The sequence below is a fragment of the Polypterus senegalus genome, chromosome 9, assembly GCF_016835505.1.
Source record: "Polypterus senegalus isolate Bchr_013 chromosome 9, ASM1683550v1, whole genome shotgun sequence".
NCBI lineage: Eukaryota > Metazoa > Chordata > Cladistia > Polypteriformes > Polypteridae > Polypterus > Polypterus senegalus.
In genome coordinates this window covers 45,790,731-45,809,221 of record NC_053162.1, presented here as the reverse complement: position 1 = coordinate 45,809,221, position 18,491 = coordinate 45,790,731, and the positions used below count along the sequence as shown (strand labels likewise).

The 18,491-nt window shown below is 37.1% G+C and overlaps 1 protein-coding gene across 1 annotated transcript; it reads left to right on the top strand.

Annotated features, from left to right (window-relative positions):
• Positions 1-5,684: 5,684 nt before the first annotated feature.
• On the top strand, positions 5,685-18,462 carry got2a (glutamic-oxaloacetic transaminase 2a, mitochondrial). Its single transcript, XM_039763062.1, has 10 exons — positions 5,685-5,830; positions 9,290-9,446; positions 11,582-11,710; positions 12,299-12,358; positions 13,253-13,414; positions 13,541-13,645; positions 14,049-14,199; positions 14,344-14,509; positions 16,724-16,874; positions 17,111-18,462. Exons 1-10 carry the CDS (start codon positions 5,748-5,750, stop codon positions 17,231-17,233), a joined length of 1,287 nt encoding a protein of 428 aa, XP_039618996.1. The 5' UTR covers positions 5,685-5,747; the 3' UTR covers positions 17,234-18,462.
• Positions 18,463-18,491: the final 29 nt, after the last annotated feature.

Here is an 18,491-nt window from a genome sequence, read left to right as displayed (position 1 = left end):
GGTGATGACATACATTCAAAAAAGTGAACCAGCTGAAACCGGGGACAAAAAGGGGACATGTTTCTGAGTGGGGACAGTTGTCCGGAAAAAGGGGACAGTCCCCGGATGGATGGTCACCTTAGTATATGGTGGAACAGGAAGACCACGCAGACTCGGTGATGATATATGCAAACTATACACAGAAAGTGATTTGAACCCTGGAGGCAGTGGCGACAACCATTTTAACACTGAATATTCAAATCTGTGAAATTTTAGGGCCTAATTATTGTTTTTAATACAAGCATGTGAAGGCATAAATGATGACAGATTTTTTTAATATCAGTTTGTGACGCCTCGATGTGAATAAATAATTAAAATGCTAAATACCTACAGACATCTGTTCTCAGATTTCTGTTGTCAGTTCTCTGATCCCTTCTCTGTCAAGTGGCTGCCTGTCACACTTTTACACTACTAATCTGATAGCTTCTCCGCACCTGCTCAGTATCTTCTGGATGGACTTGCTCTTCCCTGTTGAGTATCCCCTGCTGCCTCAAAATCTGTCTGTTTCAGTAAATACCTGTAAGAATGAACATTTTTGCTGAAATACTAGTAATATCCTATTGCCACTTCAGTTTAGTTCATCTTATTTTTATAGTGCTCTTCACTTTGTACTGGCATTGAGCACTCTGGTAAGTTCAGAGGTAGATGCAAATACAAACTTTGCAAATCACTAATGACATAATGAGTACACATAAAGACTCAGATCTGTTTAAACAGACAGGAAACAGAGTTGATATTGATTAACATAAGTGGAGGCCAGCAATATCTGTCCATTAATTAATTGTTGAACTATGGCCACTTCATATCCTTAGCTTCAATATAATTCAATCATTCATTAAATTGTTTATTTATTTATCTCACACTGACATTCAGAAAATAATCAATAGGTCTGAATATTTAATAGGTCACAATATTTCCACAGTGGCGCTTCTTCATAAGCAGAAAAGCAGCTCGATTTGCATCCATCCATCGATTTTTCTCAGCCTGCTTTAATTCAACCGGTGTTCATGGGTAGATAGAGCCCACTTTAGTTCTACAGGGCTTCTTTTCCCGACAGCCAACCAGTCTGCCTCATGTGTCCCAATACTAAATATTAATTATTAAAGAGATTCTGCCTCTTCTAGTTAAATAATTTAGAAAAAGGCTGGAACAAAATCCTGAACTGGTAAGGATCTGGAGGGGCCAACAACTGGATTGTTATGGCAGTCCTGCACTAATTTATCCATACGTGGTTTCCTCCATGTGGACACACAGGAATACTCAGCTTCCATCTCACTCATGAATTATATAATAATATTTAGGTGGCAAGAAAACCCTGTCATTAATGCTTTGTAACAATGTGGTGAATCATGGATGAATATTTAAGGATACCCACTCTCAAGTGAAATAAATACAACCATACAGAGAAAGTCCACATATTAATAGCTGCATTATCAAGTTTTGTTTATCACATATTCTGCTTCACCAACAGAATTATAGTACTGGAGAGCAATGACCCCAACATAACCATTTAAGCATCCATTTAAAATGAAGTACACTTCAAATGAAGTGCACTTCAACCAGCTTCAGCATTCCATTCAGCACTCTGTACCAGTATTAGCCTATAATTCTTCTCATAACGAAGGTGTAAATCAGAGATGAACTAACATCTTTGCGGAGGGCCCTCTCACATCAGAAGGCACAAAAAGCTGAAAGGTCAAGTAAAATGACACCTTTTATTGGCTAACTAAAAAGATTACAATATGCAAGCTTTCGAGGCAACTCAGGCCCCTTCGGCAGGCAAAAAGATTACATCTTGTCTGAAGAAGGGGCATGAGTTGTCTTGAAAGCTTGCATATTGTAATCTTTTTAGTTAGCCCATAAAAGGTGTCATTTTGCTTGACCTTTCACTACATTCATAATGGCTAACACAGTACAACACCCTAGTAATACAAACAAAAAGTTATAATTCAACAAGTGACAACGGTGATGTACAAAATAATGTTCCAATGAGCAGGTATTAATTTTATAACTGGAAGTGACTTTATTTATCTATTGAATTTATTAAAAGCAACTAAATCCCATGATTTAGTCAAACTTAACAAAACTAAATTCAATTCAACTCCCACCCATGAGAAAGAGAGGAAGGCTAACAGCCGGAGTAAAAATAAGAGTAGAAAAGAGAGAAGGGATTCCTCTTCACCAATATAAAAGCTTAATCTAAAATGTTATTGATTAGATCATGCCAGGTTTTAAAAAAGTTTTAAACAGGTCCTCTAAGTTAGAATTTGATTTTTTCCAGTTTCAAATAGTATATACCGTAACATCAGTTACCCACTGACTTAAAAGAGGTGGACTAGGATTCGTCCAGTTGAGGAAGATAAGTCTATGTGCTAATAGTGAAGTAAAGGAAATTACAGTTTGTTTGTCCTTCTCCACTTTAAGCCCATCTGGGAGTCCACCAAACACTGTTAATGGGTTAGTTTGGATTGTGACGCCAAGGCTGTCTGATAGGCATTTACCTGTCAGAACTGCAGGTCTGACATTGTGGTCAGCAACACAGGAGCGCTGCAGGGGACTGTACTTTCTCCAGTCCTGTTCAGTCTATATACATCAGACTTCCAATGCGACTCAGAGTCCTGCCACGTTCAAAAGTTTGCTGATGACTCTGCTGTTGTGGGCTGCATCAGGAGTGGGCAGGAGGAGGAGTACATGAAGCTAATTAAAGACTTTGTTAAATGGTGCGATTCAAACCACTTACACCTAAACACCAGTAAGACCAAGGAGCTGGTGGTGGATTTTAGGAGGCCCAGGCCCTTCATGGACCCTGTGATCATCAGAGGTGACTGTGTGCAGAGGGTGCAGACCTTTAAATATCTGGGAGTGCAGCTGGATGACAAATTGGACTGGACTGCCAATACTGATGCTCTATGTAAGAAAGGTCAGAGCCGACTATACTTCCTTAGAAGGGTCCTTCAACATCTGCAATAACATGCTGCAGATGTTCTACCAGACGGTTGTGGCGAGTGCCCTCTTCTACGCGGTGGTGTGCTGGGGAGGCAGCATAAAGATGAAGGATGCTTCATGCCTGGACAAACTTGTTAAGAAGGCAGACTCTATTGTAGGAGTAAAGTTGGACAGTTTAACATCTCTAGCAGAGCGACGGGCACTAAGCAAACTCCTGTCAATCATGAAGAATCCACTGCATCCACTGAACAGTGTCATCTCCAGGCAGAGGAGTAGCTTCAGTGACAGACTTTTGAACGACTGAGGAGATCGTTCCTCCCTCACACTATGTGACTCTTCAATTCCATCTGGGGGAGTAAATGCTAACATTATTTAAAGTTATTGTCTGCTTTTACATGCATTTTTATTACTATTTAATTTAATATTGGTTTTTGTATCAGTATACTGCTGCTGGATTATGTGAATTTCCCCTTGGGATTAATAAAGTATATATCTATCTATCTATCTATCTATCTATCTATCTATCTATCTATCTATCTAAAGATTTTGGTTCAAAAGGATGTTAATTTGTTACACACCCAGAACATGTGGCCTAATGAAGCTGGAGTGCGATTGCAGCATTTGCAGGTTGGATCTTGCCCTGGAAACATTTTGGACAATTGTATGCTTTGCGCATATGGAGCTTGAGTGAATATTGTGCATGGCTGCCTTCCACTCCTTTTCTGAACTGTTGAGCAAGAGAACCTTTTCTCATTGTACCCTTTGATCTTTGAAAGGAAGGGACCTTAAAATAGAAATGCTCTCTGAGTCCTCAAGACTGATCAATATTTCTTCAGGAATACAAGTAGGTGAAGCTTCTAATTTGGAAATAGTGGAAAAATTGTGCTGATAGGAAGCTAAATTTGGGCTGTAATTGTTCATGGAATGCAAAGACATTATCTATGTACAAATCTCTGAGTGATTTAATCATGTATGTTTTCCAAACATTAAAAATTGTGTAAGTTTGAGATGGAGGAAAAAGGTGGTTATCGTGTAGAGGTGCCACAAATAAAAGCTTCTCTATCTTGAAGTGCTTCCTACATTGGTTCCATATTTTGAGTGAATGAAGGAAAATTGGGTTGGAAAGGAAAATTAACTTTACTAATAAAGTGGGAGTCTTATTTTATTAATGATCGGCATTGCTGAAGGGAAAAAAATGATTAATTGACCAAAGTTCAATTCTTATTTTTTCAAAAACATTAAAGTGGATAACAGGTAGCAGATATTTTCCCATTTTAATAAGTTTTATTCTAAAAAAATCAGTCTACAGAGGTTTTTGACCGAATCTTATTTAAACCTGGAGACATACTGGTATATTGTATGAATATAACGAATTTTATGCTGAAAGCAGCAGATTTTTAATCACCATTATCAGGATGGAAAGCACCTTACTCAAATGAAAAAAAGAAAGAGGCTACCAGAACAAACCTGGACAAAGGTTTCTTACAATGTCTGTCACTAAATTTGCTGCCATGTGCAAGATTCAAACATCCACTAAGTGAATTTTGTATACTAATACAATAGGACAATGCATACGTATTGTCCTCAAAAGAATGTATGGGATACAAAAAACCGTAGCTGATTCATTCAAATGCCAGCCTAAATGTAGACAGCAGTACAGAATGAAACTAAGTCTGCAAGTAGGACAGCTTTACCCCAATTTGTTTATTAAAGCACCAGCTCATATTGGTTTTACAATTATATAATATATTTAAAATATCATAACATTGATTCTATTTTATTTATTTATTCAAATTCAGTTTTAACCTGGTGCAGTGGTAAAAAAAAAAACCTCCCGAGTTCAAATCCCAGTGTGCTTATGCTTTCCTTGTCAAGATGTGTTTTTCTGTGCCAGTACTCCAGTTGTTCTCCCATGCTCTGGCATGTGCCATTCTATACTGGATTAATCATCTTTTATAATGGTCGGGTACATTGCTTTTTGCAATACAAGTGTCATTTTCTATAAATGAAGCCTTCTATACAAATTGTGAAATGTTATCATTTGCACGTGCATTTTTACCACGGGAACTGCTTCTCAAGGCTCACCTGCGTTCAGTGGCAACTCGATCTGCCACACTTTACCCCAACTCCTTGAGCTTGAAGTTCCGCCGATGCACGCGCACCCGGAAAAAAATGAACCTTAGTGGATGGAGAAGCGGTGGTGGTTCTGCCCAGGTGTCAGTCTCTCAGTTTCCTTCAGATCTGAGCCTAGCAGCTCTCCAGCCAACCCGCTGAAAAGCCATTACGGTGCTCGGCGCCGACGATACAATGTAACACTACAAAATACAAAGGGGGTTAAAAAAATGAGTTTTAGGGATGTCTGACATATGGTTGTTCTTCGTCAGTTTAAGTCGGAAGAGCAATAAAAACCTTTGTTTTTGGAATGCTACAACCACTTCACTGTGTTTATTTCTCCCGCCTGGAAAGAGACATTACAATGTATATATTATAAAATAACCTTTTTTGAGTGGCGGGATTAGGCTTCAAAAGAATACATTTAAAACAGTTCACGTTAAAAAAAAATAGTTTAACGCTGCAGATAATTAACAATTTGCGATTATCGAGAAGCTGTCTGCCTTTAGTTGCCCAGTGTGTGGCGTTGCTCCCCGAGTGCGCATGCTTCAAAAGCTTTTGTCACATGGTACGCACCACTTTTTTTTCGTCCCGGCGTGCATTGTGACAGCCTGTGCCCTGTTTGCCCTGCCAGACTCCCCTGTGCAGCAATGTCCCTCTTAAAGTCTAGCAAACTTCTCTGCAATGTCGGGAATTATTATCCTTGTTTGTCGTCTTTTCCCGTCAGGGCCAGGTAATACGTTTATGTCTTCACCTCTGTACTCTTCCATGTTTTTTTATTTTTATTCCGGTTGTTGGGCCCGGGGAAAGGGCGTTGAGGGGAGTTGAAAGGCACCGTGAAATTTACAGGTTTACATAATTCTCGACTTTTGGCACGTGTGATTTCCCCGCATTTTGTACTTTTCTGCATTTATGCTGTTTTTAAAGTGATACACTTTTATTACTAGTGTATTTTAACATGCTATTATAGACGGCCTTTTACAAATGCATGGTGTGTCCTTGAGTAAATTATAATACACCCTGACGCCGGTGGGCCCTGGATATTGCTTTCCGATGTATAGGATTCCGTGTTTGACATTCAATTATTGCATTTTAACTTAAATGAGTATTTTGGAATGTACATTTTCAGTCACTCGCTAAGCGTTAGTGATGTGTGCTTATTGTTCAATAGCAGTTTTAAATATTTTATTTATCCATCTCCAGTTTTCCGACATTGGAAGGTCATATTATAAATAACTTTGGGTTAGTAGAGGTTAGGTGCCCTCTCGTTATCCGCAAAATATGTTCTATATGATTTCCTTTGCATGTCCCTCTGCTTTACCACCAGTTCGGTCAAGATAAGCTTAAAGATACTCGTGAATCAAAAACTGGATCAAGCAGTTTAGAAAGATGGGTGGTTGTATATTGTAACCGGGGTTTGGAGTGGGCACTTATAATAACGGTAGCAGTTCAAAAGGTGTCGGTGGTAACAATAGCAATAACAAACCGCTGGTTTCAATGCCGATGACCACATTCTTAAAATAAAATGGTCACAGTATTCAAAATACGTTCCGAAAGGTGACGGTTATTACTTGTGCCACCTCGTGTATCCGGATAGCTAATGGTTCAAGTAATTTGGATAATGACGTCGACCTTCGGTTGCTGTGTGTTGCGTCGTGATGTTGTGATTGGCTAAGGCACACGTGCCCCTTTTAATATGGTTGGATGTTTATCTGATGCTTGTATGAGCCTGTTTATCCACTGATGGAGAGTAAAATTTTATTCGTAGGTGAGAATTCTGTAGAATCGTTTGATATCTGCTGTTTTTAATTTCGCATTTGGCAAAATTATGTAGGATGGTCGTAGACTTTTAGGTGGAACCCCAGTGTTGTTTCCATTTTAAATCCAAAAAAATGTGTAAAAGGCAACCGCCAAGCTGTAGTAATTTTTAGGTGTCCTCACTAAACCATTTAGAATTTAATGTAGTTGCAATTGTGTAAATACTGTAAATATATTTCAGTATTTTTAATTAATTTACTTGCAAAGTCTGAGCTTATTTTCTCGACTTTTGAATGGGTTTTAGTGGCCAGATCGACTTCTGATTAATGTATCTGCCGCCTATTGCTCTAGTGTGCATCTTTGATGAATCCCTCTCTTTACAGTTTCTGCAGCATTTGAAGAAAACTATTCTTCACTTTATCAATGCACATTTAACATCCAATTTTAGGCCAAGTAAAATGCTTGTAATATTTATATAGTACATATATTAATAAAACAGTAATATTTTTATTTCATTTTACCTTCTGGTAGAGTTTCAGTGAATGAGCAAAGTATCTTGGTTTTAATTATAGCCATTACAGAACTTCTGGTGAAATGAATGTCATACGAGAAGGATCCTTGTGTGGGACTGGTAAACGTGCCAGTGGGTTAAGAAGAAATGTTTTTATCTCCCACACTTGCCAATTTAGAGCTTAATATAAAGCCTAGACAATGATTGGTCATTATTTTCCAGTTTAGGTGGCCCGCACATGATGTGTGTGTGGTGTTTTGTTTTTTTCATTTTCTTTTCTTAAATAAGCCAGTTAACAAATCTTGTTTTTCTCATTCAACACTTTTGATGTTTGTACTGAACAACAGTCAAACCTCATTAGTTTATTATGGTAATTTTCTTCCTAATCAGTCGTTCATTAATTCAAATATTACAAACTGTCAGACATAAATATATTAAGTGTCATTTTCAGATTTTTAAATTATAAGAAAACAAAATCTTTTTGTAGTGTGTTTCATTTTTCATTAAACTGGTAAGAAAACAACAGTTCAAAGCTCAAATATTACAGTAGAGGTAAACTGAGTGGAATTAAATTTCAAAGTCAAAGCGTCATTTCCATAACCAAGTCCAGTATAATCTGAATTTTGTACTGACTGTCTTGTACATTCTATTTTTGTTGCTAGTTATTTATATACTAACACAATATTGAGGGAAATTTCCTTATTTTACCATGCCTCCGCATATGTGAGAAATGAAATGTGGATGGTCTGATGGTACAATACTTAGCTTTACTAAAATAGGATGGTTTGCAGAGGTATTTCATTTTCACACCCCACGGTAATAATGGGCCAGAGCCTGTTATGGCAGCACAGTAGGACAGGGTACCAGTTCATCATAAGGCTCATACATATACACATCTACATGGACCAATATGGAATTGCATGTTAACCTGACCAGCATGTCTTTTTGCAATTCATGTATATATTTGAGGGAAGTTGTTGTTGTTTGTATTTCTTGAACTTATGTAAAAGTTAAACAAATAAATACTGTCTATATCTTTGGGGGTATAGGAGGAACACCCATGCAAAACCATGATAGTGCTTATACTCAACATGGGCAAAATTGGCCTGGAACTAGAATCCAGGATCCTGGATCTTTGAGGAGGAATTACTATCCACTGTGTATTATGCTGCCTTTTAAGTTTTGCATTTGTGCAATTATTTTGTCATATATAAATCTTATGATCAAAAACAGAATTTGAGCAAGTTAGTTAAAATGCAATAGATTCTAAATATAAACATGTGTTTACTTAATAAAAGCTACAGTGAGAGGAAGAACCCAAAGAGAAAACAAGATAGCAAGGGGAAATTAAAATCCTGGATGTCCTTGGACCTAACTGTATAAGCATTGTTTCTGATGTCTGTTAGAATGAGTTGGCCTCTTTAGTTTATCTCAAAATGCCACAATGGAATCTCCTTCTTGCCATCAGGCTCTTTGTCTGACCTTTCCTTCACCAGCTTCCTTCCTACTCTGTGCATCTTGCAGGAAGTGGCATCCCAGTAGGAAAAGCCCTGTAAAAATAGTTATTTTGATCATTCCTAGATTTTGCTTTCTGCTTCTGATTCACCGCTTGATATTTTAATAACTTTACCGGTAAATGTTAAGAGCAATATTTAAGGAAATTTGCCGTTCTGTGAAGGCTATTGTATAAATGTAGTTGTTTCTGTATGTATGTTGTAACCTTGTTCTGCTGCATACAGGTAACCTTACTGAGTGGCTTATGACTTTTCATACCATTTTACCAAAACTGACCTTCTTGTTGTTCTGCATCAGTTTTCATTTTTTTTTTTGATGCCCTCCAAAAAATATGTTACAGATTTACAGAATATTTACTGTGCTATGGAGTTTCAGTATCATCTTTGTGTATCACCTTTTATTATCTAGCTCCTGGTGGTCGCATGTGGAGATGGGTCCACCTGATCCCATTCTTGGAGTAACAGAAGCTTTCAAGCGTGACTCTAACCCCAAAAAAATGAATCTTGGTGTGGGTGCTTATCGTGATGACAATGGCAAGCCTTATGTACTTAGCTGTGTGCGCAAGGTAAGTGAACAAAAAAGTGATTCCGTCTACATATACTCTTCCAGTATATTCCTTGTAACATTCACGACTGTTGTTTACTTTCTAGCCACTGCAAAATTAAAAACATCTATGTGTATAATGTGCAAGTTACGTGTAGTTTGTGTTCAGGATATTTCGGGCCAGAGGCACAATACATGTATATTCTCTACCTTTTTGGAAAGCATTCACAGTCTAGTGGTGAGTGCCAAGACTACACATTCCGACTCCTATCTTAGCAGTTGGCCTTTAATATTATATAAAGGGTTGATGTGGACAACATTTGAATAATTCTAAGTTACAGTGCTGCGATACAGTAAGTAGATCACATGGAAGGATCTCTTCATATTTACTTGCATGTTAATTGAGTAAATTTCCAATATTCACAGTATCTACTGTAGTTTAACAAAAGAAATGATGACAATTCTTTATAATTTATTCAGCAAAAGGTATGACATGGAAAAGATAAGTAAGCCCCTGGCTTCTTTACATGGTGTTTAGCAAAAATGTTTTGTAGACACCTCCTCATTGGTTAGCTCTACATCAAGTCCTGCAAGCATTTCTGTGAAGGTTAGTACTGGGTTTTGATTTGGCCTATCCATAATCCTCCAATTTCTTCTTTGTGTGCCTTATCTTTGTGCATTTGCTTCAGTGTTTTGGTTCAATGCCTTGTTACAACACCCACTTGTGGTTCAACATCAGTTTTGTAACAGATGAGAGTACTTGATGAAGGTTCAATCTAACACAATATGATATTCAAGGTTGACTTTAAAATGACAAGCTGGCCAGCTAATGCATAAGAAATGCAGCCCCAAACCATAACTCTTTCACAACCTTGTTTTACAGCTGAGAAATACGTGTTTGTTCTCCTTAGTTTCTTGATGACTTCCCACAGCATCTTTTGGAGAGAATGTGATGGCATTACCTGGCTTGGATAGATTGCTAGTGGTCTGAAATGTTAATTTTTAGATGATCTTACAGTGGACTGCTAATTTCTAAGAAACATGTCGTCTAATTTAAATATCTTTCCAGACTCCCTAGCTTCAGCAGTCTTCTGAGGGACTCTGACTGCCTTTTTGATCTTGGCATACTGTAGCTATATTGCTTGAATGAAACCACACCACTGATATCTAGCATATAAGGCATAATACTCAAATGAATCTGTAATGATGATCTAAACATTTGCGCTGATTTGGGTACACCTGTTTCGGATTTTAGGTATTTGATCCAGTGACATGTACAGTATCCTTTGTGTAAGGAATTTGCCTTTTTGTTTAGTGAGAAATTAGATGTTTATGGTATTTGTTTTAATTATAACACCTTTATCTGTTAATACTGTCAAAATTTCAGTCCAGTATCTTTTGCCTAAAAATTTAAAAAAAAAAAAAAAATCCCTAGATATTTAAATATTACACATTGTACAGGAAGTCATAATCAGGGCTGGGATACCAGGAGAGTGTAGGATTGAAGTGATGTAATGGAAGGATGACAGGAGGTCATTATCAAGTGATCAGTGTTCCCTAATAAGCTACAGGGCAATAGGGAGACCCGTCGTCTTGGATGTGGCTATATGTTGCCCATAATAGCAGGCGGAGAACATGGGAATTGTGTAGCCCTTCAACAGAATGTTTGGTCTAGGTTTACAAGGACACCTGGGTCCTTAGTGCGAGTTCTGGCAGAATAGAATAAAATTTCCTGGCCTAGGCCTGGAAGTGATTCTCCTGAAGTAGCTTTTAATCTATGTCACCAGACTAATGAATGTGAAGTTGAGAGGAAAGACTGATATTGAGCTGTTGGAGGAAGAAAGGCCTGAGAGTACACTGTATAAAGATGCTGAAGGCTGGAAGCGGGCCTACTGGGCAAAAAAAAATATATATATTTTTAAGTTTCATACCCATGCAAATTACGCTGTGCTTTTTTTGCCATATTGTTTGTATATAGACTGATTTTATTTTCACACCATGCTTGTTCGTAGCCGATTATCTACTGTTTAAAATCAAGAAATCTCTGACTATACACCTTTGATGATGAATGCACACATTTGATAAAATTCACTTTGTGGACTGTTTATGAACTAATATACTCTTGTTGGGTTTTTTTTTTTTCTTTTCCTTTACTAGGCTGAGGCGCAGATTGCAGCTAAGAAGCTAGACAAAGAGTATCTTCCAATTGCTGGCCTAGCTGACTTTAACAAGGCTTCTGTGGAGCTGGCCCTAGGGCCTACTAATGAGGTCATAAAAAGTGGTCGGGTGAGTTGACAGTCTTCATTTTGAATGATTGGGAATTCCGTCAATTTTAAAAGGAGAGAGAAAATACCTGCTGCAGAAAAGGGCATGAGATGTGTTTGGAATAGAATGTGTTTATTGCTGCATTTCAATTTACAGCAATTAAGTGGAATTATGAGTGAGATGATGTACTGTCTCTCAGGATAATAGAACATCAAATAATAATCAAAAAAAGTTTTTCTAAATGCCAGTTGATATAATGCTAAGAGAAACCTTTAAACACAAACAGCAGAGTTGTCCAGTTGATATTTTTGGTCGACTAAGAGCTGTTCTTTAAAATAAGGACAAATTACTTGATTTCTTTTTTTTAATTCATAAGACTTTTTTCCAGCTTACAGAGTTGTATTTATGTTTATACTGCACCTATTTCAGGCTAATTATAAGCTCATAAGTGGCTGTTCAACCACTACAAAAAAAGTAGTGATTAAGACTATGCCTAACCTAAAAAATAAACCGTATGTAAAGTATATTTGCTTTATAGCACATTGAGTTTGTCCCCAGAGGATAACACAGTATCACTTACGTGGATTGTTTTTATCATTTTATTTGTAGTTCACAACTGTGCAGACCATTTCAGGAACTGGGTCTCTTCGTGTGGGAGCCAACTTCCTGGTAAGTTACTGTTGTCCACCTTTTATGCGAATTTAGCATTGTTTTCTGATGCTGGTGGCATATTTTAATGTAATAGTGCTAGCCATTTCACAAACTCCTTTATCATAGTTGTAAGTCTTGGTTCAGGGATTCTGGAGTTTTCGTGTTCTCTCGTTGTCCACTTGGGCTTTATCTGTGTACTCTGTTTTTTGCCCCTCCCACCTTCTGTAGATGTGCAGGGTAGATTGATTTGACTAACTTGTAGTGGTAAAAGAATTTAGCAATAAAGATTTTATATTGTGATTAACAAAGTATATTTCTTTTGTTTTAATAATTACAGAGTGCGCCACTTGGTTCTGTATCAGAATAGAAACTTGCCTGTCGCTAATAGATTTGTCAAAAATGCTAAGGCATAATCAGACATACACCATTTTCTAAAGGCTGTTTTCCATACAGAATTGGGGAATTTTAATTGATTTCTACTTGTAAATTGGGTTCACTTTTACTCTTTCTAAGCCTTCTTTTCAGTTTGAACATTTTTGTCACTGTCTCTGAAACAGAGTGATTATGGTTTGTACCTGACTGATGTCCTGGACAGGCTTGGTTTCTGCCAGGATAGGTTCTGGACTATTTTGACCCTTTTTATTAAATGGATTTGGGAATATATTTAAATATTCTGAATATAACAGAATTCTGAATTTTGCTCAGGTTGAAACTATACAATGCTCCTTAATTGTGTTTAGTTTATGTTGCATGTATTAAGAATCTGAAACAATGATAAACTATGAAATTGCAGTACTTAATTTTCCAGGGCTCACTTGTCTTTCTGGGCAAATGTTGACTACCATGTCATAATAATGCCCATTGTGGTGAGATTAGGACAGTTCATAAGCTTTCTATGTTCTTTTTCAACAGGCAAGATTTTACCAGGCCAGCCGTGATGTATACCTTCCAAAACCATCTTGGGGTAACCACACACCCATCTTCAGAGATGCTGGAATGCAACTTTCTGGATATCGTTACTATGACCCTAAAACATGTGGATTTGACTTTGCTGGTGCCTTGGAAGATCTGTCTGTAAGGGGATGTTAAAAGCTTGTTTGCAAATATGAGTTGGTTCTATGTGATGTGTTAATCTATTTGGATATGTCTTCTGTAATGTTTCTTTATTTTCTGTATAATTTTTGGTATGTTCTTTTTCAGAAAATCCCAGAAAAGAGCATCATTCTGTTCCACGCCTGTGCTCACAATCCCACTGGTGTGGACCCCAAACCAGAGCAGTGGAAGGAGTTGGCTTCAGTTGTTAAAGTGAGTTTAAACACTGAAAATTATAGATCTTTATTGTGTAGAGTATGGGTTTCATTTTAATATGTAAAACCCTGTGTAAACTATATTATTGTTGCCAAGTGCTCCATCAGAAGTATTTGGTGATCCAAGTAGAAATTGTCGAATCTGTGGTTATCGCATGTGGCTGAAACCCAAATCCTACCAGTTCATAGGAATTTTACCTATATTACTGTGTTCTACAAACTTTGATTTATAGGTTTGCATGGCATCATGAAACTTGACCAGTTCATTTTGTGTTAAATCTTAAACTGCAAATTATTGGATGACCAATGTATATTTCAAGAATCCAGTATAGTACTTTTGGCTTAGTGTGTATACATTTATCAAGGTCTTCAGATTTGTTTTTTTGTTTGTTTTGTTACAGCAAAGAAACCTATTTTCCTTCTTTGACATGGCATATCAGGGGTTTGCAAGTGGAGATATTGATCGTGATGCATGGGCTGTCCGCTATTTCATCGAACAAGGCCTTAATGTTGTTCTTTCTCAATCCTATGCTAAAAATATGGGATTATATGGTAAGAATTCCCTTTCATTTTTAATTTTTTTTTTTCCAACTGTCTTAATTTTTAGTGACTGCATAAAAGAACAACTATCTTTTTACTGGTAAATGTGAAGCATATATATTTTTTTTTTATTTATACTATTTTCCCAATCCTCAGGTGAGCGTGTAGGAGCCTTCACTGTTGTGTGTAGTGATGCTGATGAGGCAAAACGTGTTGAATCCCAGTTGAAGATCCTGATTCGCCCAATGTATTCCAACCCCCCACTTAATGGGGCTTGTATCGCTGCCACTATTATGAACACCCCTGAGTTAAGGCAGGAATGGTAAGATTTTACTCTTCTGTGTTTTCTGATCCTTTTTTTTAATTCTGTATTTAAATATCTTCGATTAGCCATTTAATTAAGAGATGTGTTACTTGGGCAGTGCAATGAGCCTGTCTGTGAAGATAAAAACATACAATTGTTAGGTTTGACTGATACTGCTTTATGGCATTCTTGAATATGGTGTAATTTTGAGAGAATTATAAACTCCTTTTATTATGAAAATGTGAAGTGGCTGAATATACTTTAATTCCTAACCTTTCTGAAAAAAGACAACCTTGCTTTTCACATTCATATTATGTCAGTGTATAATAAAACAAGTTTTCTTGTATGGAACCTGTTACATTAAACTCACAACATCCATTTTTAAGTAGTAATGTTACAGAAACCACTCTGGAAATGGGTTCTGTGTGAAATCTTGTTAGTGGTGTTGTGAACTGGGGAATTAAATGCAGAGACACCGTTTAATCCACACCCTGATAATTTGTGTTGGCAGTTTACATACCCTTCAAGAGTGTTACCAAAGGAATGACTTTCAGGTTTTCCGGAATCTTTAAATTGGTGCGGATGAGCCACTATGAAATTAAAGATTGCTCATCCGTCATTTTATTATATTCATTTATTGTGGATGGTGGTGTTTTTATCATTGGCCGTCACAGTTTTGTATACCTTGCTGTGAGGAGTTTCACTGCATTGTACAGTGATAGTAATGTAACTGTTTTTTTAACTGTTTTAAAGAAAACCTTTCTCATATGTAGAGAAATTATTGCATGCATTATATATTCATGCACTGACATGCTCCTCAGTTTGAGATCAGCCATTCAGCTGAATGTTGGACACGAAGTGTACAGATCATTGCAGTTGAGGCTCTGTGGGTCTCTGGTACATGTACTTAAACTGCTGGTACTGAGTCACACAAACCAATCTTGTCTTGGCATCTGCACACTTAGTCTGTGTAAGGCAGTGTTTCTCAACCACTGAATTGCGACCAGGGTTCCAGCTAGTGGGTAATGGTGCCATTTGTTGTTTCATGACTGAGTTGCAGTGTTCCGCCTAAATGATTGGCAGTGCTGTGCAGTACGTTTCTCCATTTCTAGGGTGAGCTTGTTTCACCAAAGGGGTGGGGGGGCAGGACGGCAGCTTGCAATTGCTACTAATTGGTTTGTCATTGAATTAAAAAAGCAAAACTAGTTTCTTGAGACATATAGCTTGAGAAGCACTGGTGTTAGGAAGGCAATGTGGGATGAATGCCTAAGAATTTCCGACATGGAGCAGTGCTGGTGAAAACAAACCTTAAAGGGCCCTCCAGAAGTAATTAAATTGGTGCATGACTGTAGTCTGTTATTTGAGGAATGTAGAATGGGTGGCTTATTAATTCACATTAATAGGCTGTATATTATATTAAGGCAGTGCTCCGCAACCGGTGTGCCTTCAGCTGATACAGGTGTGACACGGTCAAGTAAGACAATTTTCTAACTAAATAATATTTCAACGGTTCTCCTTAGAAACACACTAACGAGAATACGTGCAATGAAATATTCGCGTAAATAGCCTTTTAAAGGTTTCATAATTTTATGTGTCATTTCTCTGAAATAATAAATCCCATCGCCTGGCGCATTGTCGCCTACGATGTCTGGCGACTACGTAGGGCCTACAACTGCGTAGTATGCTTTGATAGGCAGAGCGCTCCGTGCCCTCGCCTAGATTCAATTCAAGCTGACGTATTAGTCGTGCTAAGTCGCATTCACTCGTCTTGCGACAGTAGTTATCATTCATTACTATTAGTTGTGTTGTTGAATTCTGTATGGTTAACTTTCTTCGTGTGATTCATATTTAGTTTTACACCCCTTTAAATATGGATACATTTTTATGTGGAAAAGATTTGTCTTCACGTACAGATGATTTTTAATGTTGAGTGACTTGACTAGCAAGAATCTCTTTCTTGGACCCTGCACTTAAAAGGCTGTGCATCTGACTAACTTGTGTAAAGGCTGAAATGGCTCATGTCAGATATTCAGAATTTTTTTTTTTTTGTGGTAGTGGTGTAATGAGGATAATAATTCTTTGTCTTATATAGATGTGCTTAAGGTGAAATGGTGCTATTTATGACTTTTTATTTGAGAATGACTCTGCCTGGTATTTTTTGCCACATTACACTCGGTTTCCTTACTGCACTAATAGTATTTTATATCTAGCTGCTTTGGTTTTTATTTATAGGTTGCAAGAAGTAAAAGGAATGGCTAACCGTATAATTGGCATGAGGGAACAGCTTGTGTCCAATTTGAAAAAGGAAGGGTCTAGCCATAATTGGCAGCATATCATTGACCAGATTGGCATGTTCTGTTTCACTGGCCTCAAACCTGAGCAGGTAAGTTGTTTAGCCAAATCCAGTTTATTGCAGATAGTGTAATTTTTAAAGAGTATGAATCTCTAATAATACTTGGAAATTTCCTGACTTTTCTAGACAGGCAATCCTACCTAGGTTTTGACCATTTCTGAGGTGTTCCAGTTCTTTGTCACCACAATATAAAATATTTTTGTTTTTTTACTTTTTGAAGACCTTCCCATAACTTTTTTTTTTTAATGTTTCATTTCTTAATTTAGGTTGAACGTCTCACAAAGGAGTTCTCTATCTACATGACAAAAGATGGGCGCATCTCTGTGGCTGGTGTGTCATCATCAAATGTAGCTTACCTTGCCAATGGAATACACCAGGTCACCAAGTAAAAGTGCATATGTGTTGGAGTGAAACCAGTTCATTTATTTTTGAGTACTTGCATCTGGAACGTAGAGAACAACTCAAAGTTGTGTGCGACAAGTTAAATGTGTTTCCCCTAGAAGGCAACCTTAATTATGAGCTTTGGAGCTCGGTAATCTTAAAAGCAACTGTCTACCATTTTAGATACATGCCTACTGTAAAGAATCACACACTTGTACTCTGCTACTTAATACAACTCCAAGTTGTTCCATAGAATCTCATTTTTTACCTTATTCCAGGATGTGGTGGCAGCGATTGCAAAGAATATGGTTTGATTAGCAGGAGCTTTAATTTAGATTACAGCTGCATCCAAAATTTGTATGGAAAATTTTCCAAATAATCCATTGATAATGCAAGCATTGTGAACACATTCTCTGGGTAAATAACTGCCCTTATTTTGCCTAAGTAGTGGTTCATTCTTACTATGTAGTTTAAGGTACCTTGACACAAGGATACAATCAAACTACTTTAAGGATGCCTTGCATCATTTATGGAAGTTGTGGCCCCAAAATCCACTAGAGCTACCAATTGATTTTTTTTTTTTTGTGGGCGGGGGAGAGGAGAAGTCCTATCTAAAAGTTGCTTGTTTAGATTGTGGCTACATAACTCGTCATCCATGCCTACTTAACTAAATACACAGAGCCAGTACCAAAAATTCTCAATGCTGAATTTGACAAAAAATGCTTTAGGCATATTCTTGTAATGGAATGTTGTCTTTATTGGGTCTCTAACTTTTGCACATTTAAAAAAAAAAAAAAAAAATTGTAAATGTCTAAATTTCAAAATTGCTTCAGAATCTTTTCCTCAGATATAGTTCTTAGTTGTGCGGAAGAGTAAAGGCAATGAAAAATGAAACCAAATACTACTGCATCCAATTTATAGTTAAAATACATTTAATATTTTCAAAACAAATCTTAAATGCCAGATACAATTTTTTTTTTTTTTTGGTCTGCACAGTGTCCATTATCTAAAAGGAACAGTGCTGTTCATTTCATCAGCAGGGTCAACTGTCAAATTTGTAACGTATGAAAATGCCCACATTTAAGAGTTATAAAACAGATTTTGGTATCTGATCAAAAGTATTAACCTCTGTGGTTACATAAGCACTTGGAAAATGTGTGTATAAATGTATTCACACATGAGCTGCACTTTTTGATATTGTGTCATTTGTCCAAATAAAAATGAACTGCAATCATGATATGGAGGTTTCTCTTAATTTTAATTCCT

Coding starts and splice junctions, on each gene's coding strand:
- got2a (XM_039763062.1), top strand. CDS start 5,748: ATGTCCCTCTTAAAGTCTAGCAAACTTCTCTGCAATGTCGGGAATTAT. Junction 14,200..14,343: donor TAAAAATATGGGATTATATG/GTAAGAATTCCC, acceptor CCCAATCCTCAG/GTGAGCGTGTAGGAGCCTTC. Junction 16,875..17,110: donor CTGGCCTCAAACCTGAGCAG/GTAAGTTGTTTA, acceptor TTCTTAATTTAG/GTTGAACGTCTCACAAAGGA.